Source organism: Bos grunniens, chromosome 23 (assembly GCF_055505025.1).
Source record: "Bos grunniens cultivar Pamir isolate PY7600 chromosome 23, Bosgru_T2T1.0, whole genome shotgun sequence".
Taxonomy (NCBI): domain Eukaryota; kingdom Metazoa; phylum Chordata; class Mammalia; order Artiodactyla; family Bovidae; genus Bos; species Bos grunniens.
Genome location: NC_141187.1, coordinates 2,026,288 through 2,042,608, shown reverse-complemented (window position 1 = coordinate 2,042,608; position 16,321 = coordinate 2,026,288). Strand labels below are relative to the sequence as shown.

Sequence of the window (16,321 nt, the reverse complement as noted above, 5' to 3'; positions counted from 1 at the left end):
GCTTGATATTGGTGCTCAGAATGAGGTTCCAGGTAAACATTTACTGTGTGACACTTAGCCAAAGACAAAGCCAAGAAAGTAAACAGGGTCACTCAGGTGCCCACATTCATCCTTGGAGATGCTGTTATTTAGAATCTACACAAACAAGAAAGATGAGAACAAAAAAGTGTCCATCAAATTTAGCAATTTGTAACATTTACCAAAGCAGTTTAAACATACGCACTGCAAAAGGCACATATAAAAAACAATGAGTTAGTGTGATATTTTGTCTTCAGTTCAGTCGCTTAGTTGTGTCCGACTCTTTGCAACACCATGAATTGCAGCATGCCAGACCTCCCTGTCCATCACCAACTCCCGGAGTTCACTCAAACTCACGTCCATCGAGTCGGTGATGCCATCCAGCCATCTCATCCTCTATCGTCCCCTTCTCCTCCTGCCCCCAATCCCTCCCAGCATCAGAGTCTTTTCCAATGAGTCAACTCTTTGCATGAGGTGGCCAAAGTACTGGAGTTTCAGCTTTAGCATCATTCCTTTTTCTTAGCATCTTATAAAGACTCAAAAGAGCAATTATTTTACAAAAAACATATCATTATTGCTTTGTATTATAACTGACAAATGCAAGTCTGCTCATGAAAACAATGACAGAGGAACAGTGCTTGTAAATCCCCGCAGAATGGGTACTACCAGATATCAAATAGCAACGTGGGATTCACACACCTGAACACAAGTGTAATTACAAGAATATAGAGCACTTGGAGTAGCATCAGTGATGAGGTTTAAGGGTTGTCATTTAAAGAATTAAGCCCAACTTTGAGTAAATGTAATTTATTGAGTGGTGTGCAATGTAAAACATAAAATTGTATAAATAATTCTAAGACATTAGGGGTCTGACTATAATTTTTTATAAAAATGAAGAATTTAAGGGTTCGGGATAAATTTGTAGCATGTCTTTGTAAACAAAAACATACAATCTATCTTCAGTTAGTTTGGTGATGCTAGTGAAGGTGTCCTTGTTTAAAATGCTTGCTTTTCACCAGTCATGGAGGCTGGTGTTTTGAATTTTTTTTTTTTTTTTCCTGTATGGTCTTTCAAAAAAATACTTGTTTTTTATTGAAGGATAGTTGGCTTACAGAATTATGTTTGTTTCTGCCAAACATCAGCATGAATCAGCCATAGGTATACATATGTCCGCTCCCTCTTGGACCACCCTCCTATCCCTCTCCACATTTCACTCCTCTGGGTTGTTGCAGAGGCATGGTTTGAGTTCCCTGAGTCACACAGAAATGCTCACTGGCTATCAATTTTATATATGGTAATGTAAGTTTCCATGTTACTCTTCCCATACACTCCACCTTCTCCTTCCTCCACCCCCACCACCTGCATTCCAATGATCCTTAAGTCTGTTCTCCATGGCTGTGTCTCCATTGCTGCCCTGCAAATTATTCCATCAGTATCATCTTTTAGAGTTCAGTCACTCAGTCATGTCTGACTCTCTGCGATCCCATGGACTGCAGCACGCCAGGCCTCCCTGTCCATCACCAACTCTCGGAGTTCACTCAAACTCATGTCCATTGAGTTGGTGATCCCATCCAACCATCTCATTCTCTGTCTTCCCCTTCTCCTCCCGCCTTCAATCTTTCCCAGGATCAGAGTCTTTTCCAATGAGTCAATTCTTCTCATCAGGTGGCCAAAGAACTGGAGTTTCAGCTTCAATATCAGTCCTTCCAAAGGATATTCAGGACTGATCTCCTTCAGAATGGACTGATTGGATCTCCTTGCAGTCCAAAGCACTCTCAAGAGTCTGCTTCAACACCACAGTTCAAAAGCATCAATTCTTTGGTGCTCAGCTTTCTTCACAGTCCAACTCTCACATCCATACATGACCACTGGAAAAACCATAGCCTTGACTAGATGGACCTTTGTTGGCAAAGTAATGTCTCTGCTTTTGAATATGCTATCTAGGTTGGTCATAACTTTTCTTTCAAGTAGTGAGAGTCTTTTAATTTCATGGCTGCAGTCACTATCTGCAGTGATTTTGGAGCCCCCCAAAATAAAGTCTGACACTGTTTCCAGTGTTTTTCCATCCTTTTCCCATAAGATAATGAAATTCTTAGCGCCAAATTCAGACTTCTTAATATCTTCTTCTTCAGTTACATCCATAATATTTCTGTCCTTTATTGAGCCCATCTTTGCATGAAATATTCCCTTGGTATCTCTAATTCTCTTGAAGAGATCTAGTGTTTCCCATTCTATTGTTTTCCTCTATTTCTTTGCATTGATCGCTGAGGAAGGCTTTCTAATCTCTCCTTGCTCTTCTTTGGAACTCTGGATTCAGATGCTTATATCTTTCCTTTTCTCCTTTGCTTTTCACTTTTCTTCTTTTCACAGCTATTTGTAAGGCATCCTCAGGCAGCCATTTTGTGTTTTTATATTTCTTTTTCTTCGGGATGGTCTTCCTCCCTGTCTCCTGTACAATGTCACAAACCTCCACCCATAGTTCATCAGGCACTCTGTATATCAGATCTAGTCCCTTAAATCTATTTCTCACTTCCACTGTATAATCGTTAGGGATTTGATTTAGGTCATACCTGAATGGTCTAGTGGTTTTCCTCAGTTTCTTCAATTTAAGTCTGAATTTGGAAATAAGGAGTATATGATCTGAGCCACAGTCAGCTCCTGGTCTTGTTTTTGCTGACTGTTTAGAGCTTGTGCATCTTTGGCTGCAAAGAATGGAACCAATGTGATTTCAGTGTTGACCATCTGGTGATGTCCATGTGTAGAGTCTTCTCTTATGTTACTGGAAGAGGGTGTTTGCTATGACCAGTGCATTCTCTTGTCTAAACTCTATTAGCCTTTGCCCTGTTTCATTCTGTACTCCAAGCCCAAATTTGTCTGTTATTCCAGATGTTTCTTGACTTCTTACTTTTGCATTCCAGTCTACTGTAATAAAGAGGACTTCTTTTTTGTATGTTATTTCTAGAAGGTCTTGTAGGTCTTCATAGAGCCGTTCAATTTCAGCTTCTTCAGCATTACCGATTGGGGCTTAGACTTGGATTACTCTGATATTGAATGGTTTGCCTTGGAAACGAACAGCAATCATTCTGTGTTTTTTTGTTTGTTTGTTTTGTTTTGTTTGTTTTGTTTCGTTAGTTTGTTTGTTTGTTTGAGATTATATCCAAGTACTGCATTTCTGAATCTTTTATTGACTATGATGTCTACTCTATTTCTTCTAAGGGATTCTTGCCTATTGTAGTAGATATAATGGTCATCTGAGTTAAATTCACCCATTCCAGTCCATTTTAGTTTGCTGATTCCTAAAATGTCAATGTACACTCTTGCTATCTCCTGTATGCAGCCTTCCAGTTTGCCTTGATTCATGGGCTAACATTCCAGATTCCTATTTGCTGTTTACAGTATTGGACCTTGCTTCCATCACCAGTCCCTCCGACAATTGGTTGTTGTTTTTGCTTTGGTTGCATCTCTTCATTCTTTGTGAAATTATTTCTCCATTTTTCTCCAGTAGCATATTGGGCACCTACCAACCTGGGGAGTTCATCTTTCAGTCTCCTAAACTTTTGCCTTTTCATACTGTTCATGGAGTTCTCAAGGCAAGAATGCTGAAGTAGTTTGCCATTCCCTTCTCCAGTGGACCACATTTTGTCAGAACTCTTCACCCTGACCCATTTGTCTTGGGTGGCCCTGCAAGGCATGGCTCACAGTTTCATTCAGTTAGATGAGGCTGTGGCACATGTGATTAGATTGGTTAATTTTCTGTGATCCCATACATATAGTCCCATCTTTCTAGATTCCATGTATATGAGTTCAGTTCAGTTCATTTCAGTCGCTCAGTCGTGTTCAACTCTTTGTGACCCCATGAATCGCAGCACGCCATGCCTCCCTGTCCATCACCAACTCCCGGAGTTCACTCAAACTCACGTCCATCAAAACAGTGATGTCATCCAGTCATCTCATCCTCTATCGTCCCCTTCTCCTCCTGCCCCCAATCCCTCCCAGCATCAGGGTTTTTTCAAATGAATCAACTCTTCGCATGAGGTGGCCAAAGTACTGGAGTTTCAGCTTCAGCATCATTCCTTCCAAAGAACACCCAGGACTGATCTCCTTTAGGATGGACTGGTTGGATCTGCTTGCAGTCCAAGGGACTCTCAAGAGTCTTCTCCAACACCACAGTTCAAAAGCATCAATTCTTCAGCGCTCAGCTTTCTTCACAGTCCAACTCTCACATGCATACATGACTACTGGAAAAACCATAACCTTAACTAGATGGACCTTTGTTGGCAAGGTAATATCTCTGCTTTTGAATATGCTATCTAGGTTGGTCATAACTTTCCTTCCAAGGAGTAAGTGTCTTTTAATTTCATGGCTGCAATCACCATCTGCAGTGATTTTGGAGCCCCACAAAAATAAAATCTGACAATGTTTCCACTGTTTCCCCATCTATTTGCCATGAAGTGGTGGGACCAGATGCCACGATCTTCGTTTTCTGAATGTTGAGCTTTAAGCCAACTTTTTCACTCTCCTCTTTCACTTTCGTCAAGAGACTTTTTAGTTCCTCTTCACTTTCTGCATATCTGTGGTTATTGATATTTCTCCTGGAAATCTTGATTCCAGCTTGTGCTTCTTCCAGCCCAGCATTTCTCACGATGTACTCTGCATATAAGTTAAATAAGCAGGGTGAGAATACACAGCCTTGACGTACTCCTTTTCCTAACGTGGCATAGTCCTCTATTAAGTGAAAACCTTGTTTAGGCATAAGTTTGAAAAATACATTAACCCTATTTTTGGTCAGATTCTCAAAAAGAAACAGCACACTCAAAAGATGGTGGTCAACAGGAGATTATTTTTTTATTTTATTTAACTTTACAATATTGTATTGGTTTTGCCATATATCAAAATGAATCTGCCACAGGTATACATGTGTTCCCCATCCTGAATCCTCCTCCCTCCTCCCTCCCCATACCGTCCCTCTGGGTCATCCCAGTGCACCAGCCCCAAGCATCCAGTATCGTGCATCGAATCTGGACTGGTGACTCGTTTCATATATGATATTATACATATTTCAATGCCATTCTCCATGGAACAAAATAGAAAGCCCAGAGATAAATCCATGCACATATGGACACCTTATCTTTGACAAAGGAGGCAAGAATATACAATGGATTAAAGTCCATCATCAGATGAATGGATAAGAAAGCTATGGTACATATACACAATGGAGTATTACTCGGCCATTAAAAAGAATATATTTGAATCAGTTCTAATGAGGTGGGTGAAACTGGAGCCTATTATACAGAGTGAAGTAAGCCAGAAGGGAAAACATAAATACAGTATACTAACGCATACATATGGAATTTAGGAAGATGGTAACAATAACCCAGTGTACGAGACAGCAAAAGAGACACTGATGTATAGAACAGTCTTATGGACTCTGTGGGAGAGGGAGAGGGTGGGAAGATTTGGGAGAATGACATTGAAACATGTAAAATATCATGTAAGAAACGAGTTGCCAGTCCAGGTTCGATACACGATACTGGATGCTTGGGGCTAGTGCACTGGGACGACCCAGAGGGACGGTATGGGGAGGGAGGAGGGAGGAGGGTTCAGGATGGGGAACACATGTATACCTGTGGCGGATTCATTTTGATATTTGGCAAAACTAATACAATTATGTAAAGTTTAAAAATAAAATAAAATTTAAAAAAAAATATAGACAATCTCTTTAACAAATGGTGCTGGGAAAACTGGTCAACCACTTGTAAAAGAATGAAACTAGAGCACTTTCTAACACCATACACAAAAATAAACTCAAAATGGATTAAAGATCTAAATGTAAGACCAGAAACTATAAAACTCCTAGAGGAGAACATAGGCAAAACACTCTCCGACATACATCACAGCAGGATCCTCTGTGACCCACCTCCCAGAATATTGGAAATAAAAGCAAAAATAAACAAATGGGACCTAATTAAACTTAAAAGCTTCTGCACAATAAAGGAAACTATAAGTAAGGTGAAAAGACAGCCTTCAGAATGGGAGAAAATAATAGCAAATGAAGCAACAGACAAACAACTAATCTCAAAAATACACAAGCAACTCCTACAGCTCAATTCCAGAAAAATAAATGACCCAATCAAAAAAATGGGCCAAAGAACTAAATAGACATTTCTCCAAAGAAGACATACAGATGGCTAACAAACACATGAAAAGATGCTCAACATCACTCATTATCAGAGAAATGCAAATCAAAGCCACTATGAGGTACCATTTCACGCCAGTCAGAATGGATGTGATCCAAAAGTCTACAAGCAGTAAATGCTGGAGAGGGTGTGGAGAAAAGGGAACCCTCTTACACTGTTGGTGAGAATGCAAACTAGTTCAAGGAGATTATTGAGGGAAAGTTTACAAAGTATGATCCATATTAAAGGTGCTAACATGGAATAGTGAGATATCTAGGCATGTTAAAGTGAGGAGCTTGGCTCCTCCAAAGTCTGAAGGGCTAAGGGAAGAGACAGCTACAGAGGAGCCAGCAGACAGGAGATGTGTCCATAACAGAGGGACAGAATCACTGCCAAACCAGGACATCAAGGAAGAAGCTAGGAAAATAAACACATCAGCTTCTCTGTCCTACACTCCAGTTATTTGAATCCTATCTTATTGACCAAACACAACCAGTTGCAAAAGGCAAGGAGCCTCGCGACAGTTGGTTCCGAAAAACTCAGGGACATAGCATGGAATAGAGGAGAATAAGGGGGTCTCAATGTACATATTCAGAAATCCAGAAGAATGACTAATGGGCAGCATTTCAGTTCAGGTTGTTGCAACAAAGTATGACCATCAGGTCACTGCTTAAGTTTTATTTCTTATTTGCTTGAGAAAAATAGTGTACTGGATGCTATATTACAGGGCTTTGGGCTCAGTTTTACACCTATAAAATCTATATGTTATCTCTAAATTAATGCCCATGATTACAAACACCTTGTTTTCTTGAATCTTTGTGCCAATACAGTAACTGTCCTTGAAATATCCTTTGCTATTATTGCCCCAGAGCCTGGGTTCATTACTTAACAATTCCATCCCTGCACTGTCTGGAAAACGGCACCTCCTCAGAGGTTTGGCTAAGAATTAAATAAGATAATTAATGTAAAACATATAGCATGCCTATAGGATTTCTAACTCTTAATCTGCTGGTTACTGATTTAAATAAAGCCATCCTTTATGGTGTATTCCTTTCTCTATTTAACATTCAACTTTAGCACTTAAACATTTCCATATTCAAATGGGAAACCTTTGTGTTAGTCGGGGGTTCCCTAGTGGCTCAGACAGTAAAGAATCTGCCTGCAATGCAGGTGACACAGGTTCAGTCTCTGAGTTAAGAAGATGCCCTGGAGAAAGGAATGACTACCAACTCCAGTATCCTTGCCTGGAGAATTCCATGTACAGAGGTTATAGTCCATGGTGTCGCAAAACCTATTCAAGTGGGAAACCTTTATAAGCTAATAATAGATCAATATAAGAAGGTATAATCACACACAGTAATTAAATAAAGAAAACTGTAAAATCATATGCATTTTAGTCTTATCAATTTAGGAATTTTTGGCCTAATTTATGTTATTTATTCCCATTTTATTGAAATATAATTGATGTACAATGTTTTATAAGTTATGGGTGTACAATATAGTGATTCATAAATGTTAAATGTTATATTTTATTTATGTGTGTATGTGCATGCTTAGTCACTCAGTTGTGTCGGACTCTTTGCAACCCCATGGACTGAAGCCCACCAGGCCCTTCTGTCCATGGGGATTCTCCAGGCAAGAGTATTGGAGTGGGTTGCCATTTCCTCTTCCAGAGGATCTTCCTGATCCAGGGATCAAACCCAAGTCTCCTGTGTCTCCTGCCTTATAGGTAGATTCTTTACCTGCTGAGCCACTGAGGAAGCTCAACTCAATAAAAACAGAAACAGCCCATTTTAAAAATGTGCAGGGGAACTGAGTAGACATTTTTCCAAAGAGGAAATGCAGATGGCCAACAGGCACATGAAAGGATGTGCAATATCATTAATCATCTGGGAAATGCAAATCAAAACCACAATGACATATCATTTCACATCTGTCAGAATGACCATCATCAAAAAGAACACAAATGATAAGTTTTGGCAAAGATGTACAGAAAAGGAACACTTTTACAGTGCAGGTGGGAATGCAAATTTGGTACAGCAACTTTGGAAAACAGTATGGAGATTTCTTAAAAATCTAAAAATAGAAACACCACATGATTCAGCAATTCCACTCTTCAGTAGAAATTAAAAAAAAAAAAAAAATCACTAACTTTAAAGGATACAGGCACCCAAGTATTTATTGCAGCACTGTTTACAGTAGCCAAGATATGAAAGCAACCTAAGTGCCCATTAACACGCGAATGGATGAAGATATGGTATATATACATACAATGGAATAGTACTTCGCCATAAAAGAATGAAATTTTTGCCATTTGTAACAACATGGATAGACATGGAGGGTATCACACAATTGAAATAAGTCTGACAGAAAAAGACAAATACTGTATGATATCACTTATATGTGGAATCTAAAAATTCAAAACTAATAAATAGAACAAAGAAGAAGCAAACTCACAGATTTAAAGAATGAACTGTGCTTACCAGTGGCAAGAGGAATGGGGGGAAGAGCAACAATAGATGTAGGGGCTAAATGGTACAAACTATCATGTATAAAATAAAGTACAAGTATATATTGTACAGCACAGGGATATAGTCAACGTTTTGCAATACATATAAATGGAATATGAGCTTCCCCATAACCTTTAACATTTATGAATCACTATATTGTACACCTGTAACTTATAAAACATTGTACATCAATTATATTTCAATAAAATGAGGATAAATAACATAAATTAGGCTAAAAATTCATAAATTGATAAAGACCAAAATTCTTAACACAGTCAGTAAGTACATGAATATTTTCTCTACTTTTCCCATCTAGCCCCATTTCTCAAATCTCCAAAATGAATTCCTTTCAGTTTATCAAACTTACCTGCTTTGGATTTTCTCACACATTATTTCTTCTTCCTGGATTGTCTCCAGTAGAACTCCCCCTGGCTGACTTGTCCTCACTTCCTGTAGCTCATAGCCCAGTTTAAATGCTGTTTTTCAGGAAAGGTTTTTTAGTGACTTCATTTATACTTTCCTGTGAAATCCTAAAGTTCTTCTGGGCCAGTGCTTGGAGCATAATTGTCACTTGATACATATTTGTGTGTTGAGTGATTTATTTAAAAACAAACAAACAAACAAACTCCCTTTCTTCTGTTTCTCATTCCTCCTGTTCCTTCAGAAACTAGTCTTTTGCCCTTCTTTCTTATTTTTCTCTTCTGAATATATGTATTCATGCTCTCCTTTTTTATTCCTCTCCCTTACTAATTTCTTGCCTGTAAGTAATGGTCCTATGAGAACATTGGTAGACTTTTATTTTCCTGTTAAATATCTTTCTTGATGTCTATTCACTCATGGTTCCTAGAGTTCTCAATGTGAAGAGCAACTAAATTTCTTTAAAACTTTTCTTCCTGTCTTCCATAATTTTATTAATGATAGTGTCAATCCTTTGAGTTTAGAGCGTATTTTGGTTACTAGTTCATTCTGCACTTCACCATCTCCCAGAGTTGGCTCAAACTCATATTCATTGAGTCAATGATACCATCCAACCATCTTACCGTCTGTTGCCCCTTCCTCCTCCTGCCCTCAATCAGGGGCTTTTTCATTTCATTTTCATTCTTCACATAAGGTGCCCAAAGTATTGGAGCTTCAACTTCAGCATCAGTCTTTCCAATTAATACTCAGGGTTGACTTCTTTAAGATTGACTAGTCTGACCTCCTTGTTGTCTAAGGGACTCTCAAGAGTCTTCTCCAGCACATTTGAAAAAATCAATTCTTCAGTGCTCAGCCTTCTTTATAGTCCAACTCCCACATCAGTACATGACTACTGGAAAAATAATAGCTTTTATTATACAGACCTTATTTGGTAAAGTGATGTCTCAGCTTTTAAATATGCTGTATAGGTTTGTCATAGTTTTTCTTTCAAGAAACAACCATCTTTTAATTTCATGGCTACATTCATCATCTGCAGTGATTTTGGAGCCCAAGAAAACACTGTTTCCATTTTTCCCCATCTATTTGCCGCGAAGTGATGGGACCGGATGCCATGATCTTAGTGTTTTGAATGTTGTGTTTTAAACCAGGTTTTTCACTCTCCTCTCTCACTTTCATCCGGAATCTCTTCAGTTCCTCTTCACTTTCTGCCATAAGGGTGGTGTCATCTGAATATCTGAGGTTAATTATATTTCTCCTGGCAATCTTGATTCCAGCTTGAACTTCATCCATCCTGGCATTTCACAGGATATATTCTGCATAGAAGTTATATAAGCAAGGTGACAATATATAGCCTTGACGTACTCCTTTCCCAATTTGGAACCAATCCATTGTTCCATGTCCATTTCTAACTATTGCTTCCTGACCTGCATACAGATTTCTCAAGAGGCAGGTCAGGTGGTCTGGTATTCCCATGTCTTTAAGAATTTTCCACAGTTTGTTGTGATTCACACAGTCAAAGTCTTTAGAGTAGTCAATGAAGCAGAGGTAGATTTTTTTTTTTTCTTTCTGGAATTTCCTTGCTTTTTCTATGATCCAGTGGATATTGGCAATTTGATCTCTACTTCTTATGCCTTTTCTAAATCCAACTTGTACGTCTGCAAGTTCTCAGTTCACCTACTGTTGGTGCCTCATTCATTCATGGTTAGTTGCTCAGTTGTGTCTGACTCTTTGGGACCTCAAGGATTGTAGTCTACTAGGCTCCACTGTCCATGGGTTTTTCCATGTGAGAATACAGGAGCAGGTTGCCATTTCCTTTTCCAGGGGATCTTCCTGACCCGGGGATCAAATGGGGTCTCCTGCATTGCAGGTGGATTCTTTGCCAGCTGAGCTATCAGGGAAATTCAGCTTGAAGGATTTTGTGTATTACCTTGCTAGCATGTGAAATGAACACAATTTTGCAGTAGTTGGAACATTCTTTGGTATTGACTTTCTTTGGAATTGAAATGAAAACACGTTTTCCAGTCCTGTGGCCACTGCTGAGTTTTCCAAGTTGGCTGGCATCTTGAGTGCAACACTGAAACAGCATCATCTTTTGGGATTTGAAATAGCTTAGCTGGAATTCTATAACCTCCACTAGCTTTGTTCATAGTAATGCTTCCTAAGCTCGGCTTGACTTCACACTCCAGGATGTCTGGTTCTAGAGGAGTGATCACATTATCATGGTTGTCTGAGTCATTAAGACTTTTTTGGTGCAGTTCTGTGTATTCTTGCCACTACTTCTTAATATCTTCTGTTTATGTTAGGGCCTTACCATTTCTGAAATGTTTCCTTTGTATCTCTAATTTTCTAGAAGCGATCTCTAGTCTTTCCCATTCTATTATTTTCTTCTCTTTCTTTGTATTTTTTCAATTAAGAAGACTTTCTATCTCTCCGTGCTATTCTTTGGAACTCTGCATTCAGATGGGTAAGTTTTTCCTCTTCTCCTTTGTCTCTCACTTCTCATCCTTTCTTAGCTTAGGCCTATGGTAGACCTTAAAATAGGAGTTGCCTTAATGTGTGTTGTGAAAGTTGCTCAGTCATGTCCAACTCTTTGTGACCCCATAGACTGTAGCCCCCCAGGCTCCCTGTCCATGGGGATTCTCCAGTCAGGAATACTGGAGTGGGTTGCCATGCCCTCCTCCAGAATGTCTTCCTAGACCAGGGATTCCTTGGTGGCTCATATGGTAAAGAGTCTGCCTGAAATGTGGGAGACCCAGTTTGATCCCTGAGCTGGGAATATCCCCTGGAGAAGGAAATGGCAACCCACTCCAGTATTCGTGCCTGGAAAAATCCCATGAATGCAGGCGCTTGGTGAGCTACAGTCCATAGGGTCACAAAGAGTCAGACACGACTGAGAAACTTCACTATGCTTTAATATGTGTTAAAATGTAAAGGTATTTTTTGTGCTTGGTTTTTGCATATGAATATCCAGTTGTTCCAGCACCATTTGTTAAAGATTTTACTTTTCAAATATTACTGTTCTGGAACTTTTGTTGAGAATCAGTTGATCTAAATGTGGTCTTTTTGAACGTTATTCTGTTTCATTTATCTTACATGCCTGTAGATAGCCACACTCCAGTGCAGCACTGAAAAGGTGTAGTGAGAACAGGCATCTTGATTTTATCATGTATTTATGGGGAAAGTATTTAGTTTTTCACCATTAAGTGTGGTTTATTTCTTACTTTAGGTATTTTATAATATATAATAACTCTGATATGGAAGACAATTACTTAATTTTATTTCTGTTTCACGTGCCCAACATAGTCTTTAATACGTTCTAATCCTTTTTTTTTAAATTAATGAGTAATTACCTCAGTCATTTCTTGTAGTGATATTCATTTAGTAGTTGGCAACAAATGCTGATAACTGCCTTTATTTTCCTTGTTTATAACCAGATTTCATAATTAATAAACCAGTTATATATGCGCCTGCTGCTGCTGCTAAGTTGCTTCAGTCATGTCTGACTCTGTGTGACCCCATAGACGGAAGCCCACCAGGCTCCGCCATCCCTGGGATTCTCCAGGCAAGAACATTGGAGTGGGTTGCCATTTCCTTCTCCAATGCATGAAAGTGAAAAGTGAAAGTGAAGTCACTCAGTCGTGTCTGACTGTTAGCGACCCCATGGACTGCAGCCTACCAGGCTCCTCCGTCCATGGGATTTTCCAGGCAAGAGTACTGGAGTGGGGATATATGCCCCTAACCCTGGAATTTTGCATGTAAGCAAACTGTTTTGTATATATGTTCTTTCTAGCATTTTAAACCCTTTTGTATGCGTTCACATCTCTTATTTGCTGATCTTTAGAACAACTCTTTAACACAAAGAAGGTAAGGTTGAAGAACAGTTGAATCTCTTTATTACCAATCATGAAATTGGAAATGGACTCTTACGTGCATAGACAATACTTGCCAAACATGAATGTTAAATTTTAATTTAAAATAATTTTTTTTTTGCAATTTTGAATATGCACAGGCATGTTAAAATTTTCCCTCATTTCAGTAATCAGATTGGAGAGAAAAACCCTTTAGAAATTTTATAAATCATAGTACATCTCCCTAATTTCTTTTTAAATAATTTATGTAATTATATGAGTAAATTATATTTTCAAAGATTACTGACGTTAGCATTTCTTTAGGAAGAAGCATCTCTTTACACGTGTACACCTGTGGTGGATGCATGTTGATGTATAGCAAAACCAATACAATATTGTAAAGTTAAAAAAAAAAAAAAAGTGTATCTGAGCTCATAGGAACTAAGAAGCCTCTTGGTGAAAGTGAAAGTGAAGAGTGAAAAAGTTGGCTTAAAACTCAACATTCAGAAAACGAAGATCATGGCATCTGGTCCCATCACTTCATGGGAAATAGGTGGGGAAACAGTGTCAGACTTTATTTTTCCTGGCTCCAAAATCACTACAGATGGTGACTGCAGCCATGAAATTAAAAGACGCGTACTTCTTGGAAGGAAAGTTATGACCAACCTAGATAGCATATTCAAAAGCAGAGACATTACTTTGCCAACAAAGGTTTGTCTAGTCAAGGCTATGGTTTTTCCTGTGGTCATGTATGGGTGTGAGAGTTGGACTGTGAAGAAGGCTGAGCACCAAAGAATTAATGCTTTTGAACTGTGGTGTTGGAGAAGATTCTTGAGAGTCCCTTGGACTGCAAGGAGATCCAACCAGTCCATTCTGAAGGAGATCAGCCCTGGGATTTCTTTGGAAGAGATTATGGTAAAGCTGAAACTCCAGTACTTTGGCCACCTCATGCGAAGAGTTGACTTATTGGGAAAGACTCTGATTCTGAGAGGGATTGGGGGCAAGAGGAGAAAGGGACGACAGAGGATGAGATGGCTGGATGGCATCACTGACTCGATGGACTTGAGTCTGAGTGAACTCCGGGAGTCGGTGATGGACAGGGAGGCCTGGCGTGCTGCGATTGATGGGGTCACAAAGACTCAGACACAACTGAGCAACTGATCTGATCTGGGTTCATAGGTCTGGGGTCGATTCCTGTGTGTGTGTGTGTGTGTGTGTGTGTGTGTGTTTAGGTGTGTGAGAGGCATAACTCTGTTCTCCATGGTAAAGTTCGAAAAACCATAACCCATCAGTTTTGCTTGGTTTAAATCATTATTTTTCTCTACTTAATATAGGTATTCTAATGATTTTGTTTCCTAGTTCAATTTTGTGGGCAAATTGCTCGGGCCGAGAGGAAACTCCTTGAAGAGGCTACAGGAAGAAACAGGTGCTAAAATGTCTATCCTGGGCAAAGGATCAATGAGAGATAAAGCAAAGGTATGTACTTTGAATTTGTACTAAAGATTCACAGGGAATCAGCTGTAACAGGGTGGCCACATTCACAAGCACATCTGAGCTCTCCTCCAATCAGTTCCCATTATCTTTACCCTTTTAGGACTAGTCTTCACCTTCATATCTTCTCTATTTATAAAAATAAGCTACCAGTCTTTTTCTACCAAAGCATGTAATTTTTAGTCCTTTGTTTAGGTGGCTATCAAATCTGTTCATTTCTTTCGTGTCCTCTGTAGGATGTTTCTGTATGTGTGTGCTCATTTTCTTTAATTCCCTAACTGAATCCTTTTTCTTTCTTCAGTTGTATCTTCTGATCCCATCCCATGTATCATTCCCTCACTTTATCTTTCCACTCCACTTCACTCCGATCCTCTTACCTGAAGCAATTTCACATATTTATCTGCAAATCTAAGAGATTTTTGGAGAAGGAAATGGCAACCCACTCCAGTGCTGTTGCTTGGAGAATCCCATGAATAGAGGAGCCTGTCAGGCTACAGTCCACGGGGTTGCAAAGAGTTGGACACAACTAAGCTACTAGCACACACACACGTGCACACATGAGAGTTCCATTTTTTTTTTTTTATAATGTGTCAGTGATATTAAATGACTTAACTGATCCTCAAAGACAAATAAGCTAATAAATATATCAACTTGGATATTTGAAATGATTTACATTACATTTGAACTACATCATTTCCCCATTTTATAAATAGGAAATAGCCTCTACTTTTGTTTTTTTTTGTTTTGTTGAAATAACTATTTATAGATATTTATTCATAAAGTATCTCTTAAAATTAATTGAGAAAGGGTGACTGTTTTATGGTAGTATCATTTGACCTGGCCATACTTTTTCTTATTTGATATGTTACCAGGGAAAATAAAATAATCATACATTTTAATTATGATTATAAAAATTGCTTAGAGATAGTTTAGGAGTTGCTCAACTATTAGGATGAAATATTAAAGGGAGAAATTCATAGTGGGAAATGTTACTGAATTTGTGAATGTACCATGCATGTTTGATCTTTATTGTAACAAGGCTGTGTATGGTGTTTAACCAAGACATGCTACTGTTGCTAAGTCGCTTCAGTCATGTCCAACTCTGTGCGACCCCATAGACAGCAGCCCACCAGGCTCCGCCATCCCTGGGATTCTCCAGGCAAGAACACTGGAGTGGGTTGCCATTGCCTTCTCCAATGCATGAAGGTGAAAAGTGAAAGTGAAGTCGCTCAGTCGTGTCCGACTCTTCGCTATCCCATGGACTGCAGCCTACCAGGCTCCTCTGTCCATGGGATTTTCCAGGCAAGAGTACTGGAGTGGGGTGCCATAGACATGCTATATGGGTACTTAAAAAAAATAATAATCAGTTCTGTAATTTGCCAAAGGATGCCACTTGCAAGTGTTAAATTTTGAGTAAAATTTAGTTACTTTGTACTGTGTATAATTTCATAAGGATGACTTTTTGGCCAAATGTACTGCTTCTAGTTAATCAGAGTATATTTAGAAGAAATAATAAAAGTATTTAAGAGATAGCTTTTGTCTTCTGCTGTAAGCATATTTAGGTTTTCTATGTATATGAGGATAAATTGACACATGATTATCTATATCTGTTCTTTCATATATTCTTTAATTATTTGTTATATGTTTTCCAGATATCTCAAAGTCATATAATAGAAAGTGCATTTTGTATGTTTTTATACTCTCACATAGTCTTTAAGATTTAGATCAGGCAGAGATTTCCTAACCCCTGTGATAGGCTTACTTAACCATAAAACATATTTTACTGAAATTTTCTGTTTCACTCATTACACTGTTAACTTTCATGGACCAGAGAAATGTCTTAGTTAGCTTTGCACACCCA

At 38.8% G+C, this 16,321-nt stretch overlaps 1 protein-coding gene across 2 annotated transcripts in view; it reads left to right on the top strand.

The window, feature by feature from the left end:
* The window catches only part of KHDRBS2 (KH RNA binding domain containing, signal transduction associated 2), a 619,474-nt gene that overhangs the window by 243,890 nt on the left and 359,263 nt on the right, over positions 1-16,321 (top strand). For both annotated transcript variants that reach the window (XM_086370607.1, XM_086370606.1), the window contains exon 3: positions 14,329-14,445. In XM_086370607.1, the coding sequence (XP_086226733.1) occupies positions 14,329-14,445 (117 nt within the window). The remainder of the gene's footprint in view (positions 1-14,328; positions 14,446-16,321) is intronic.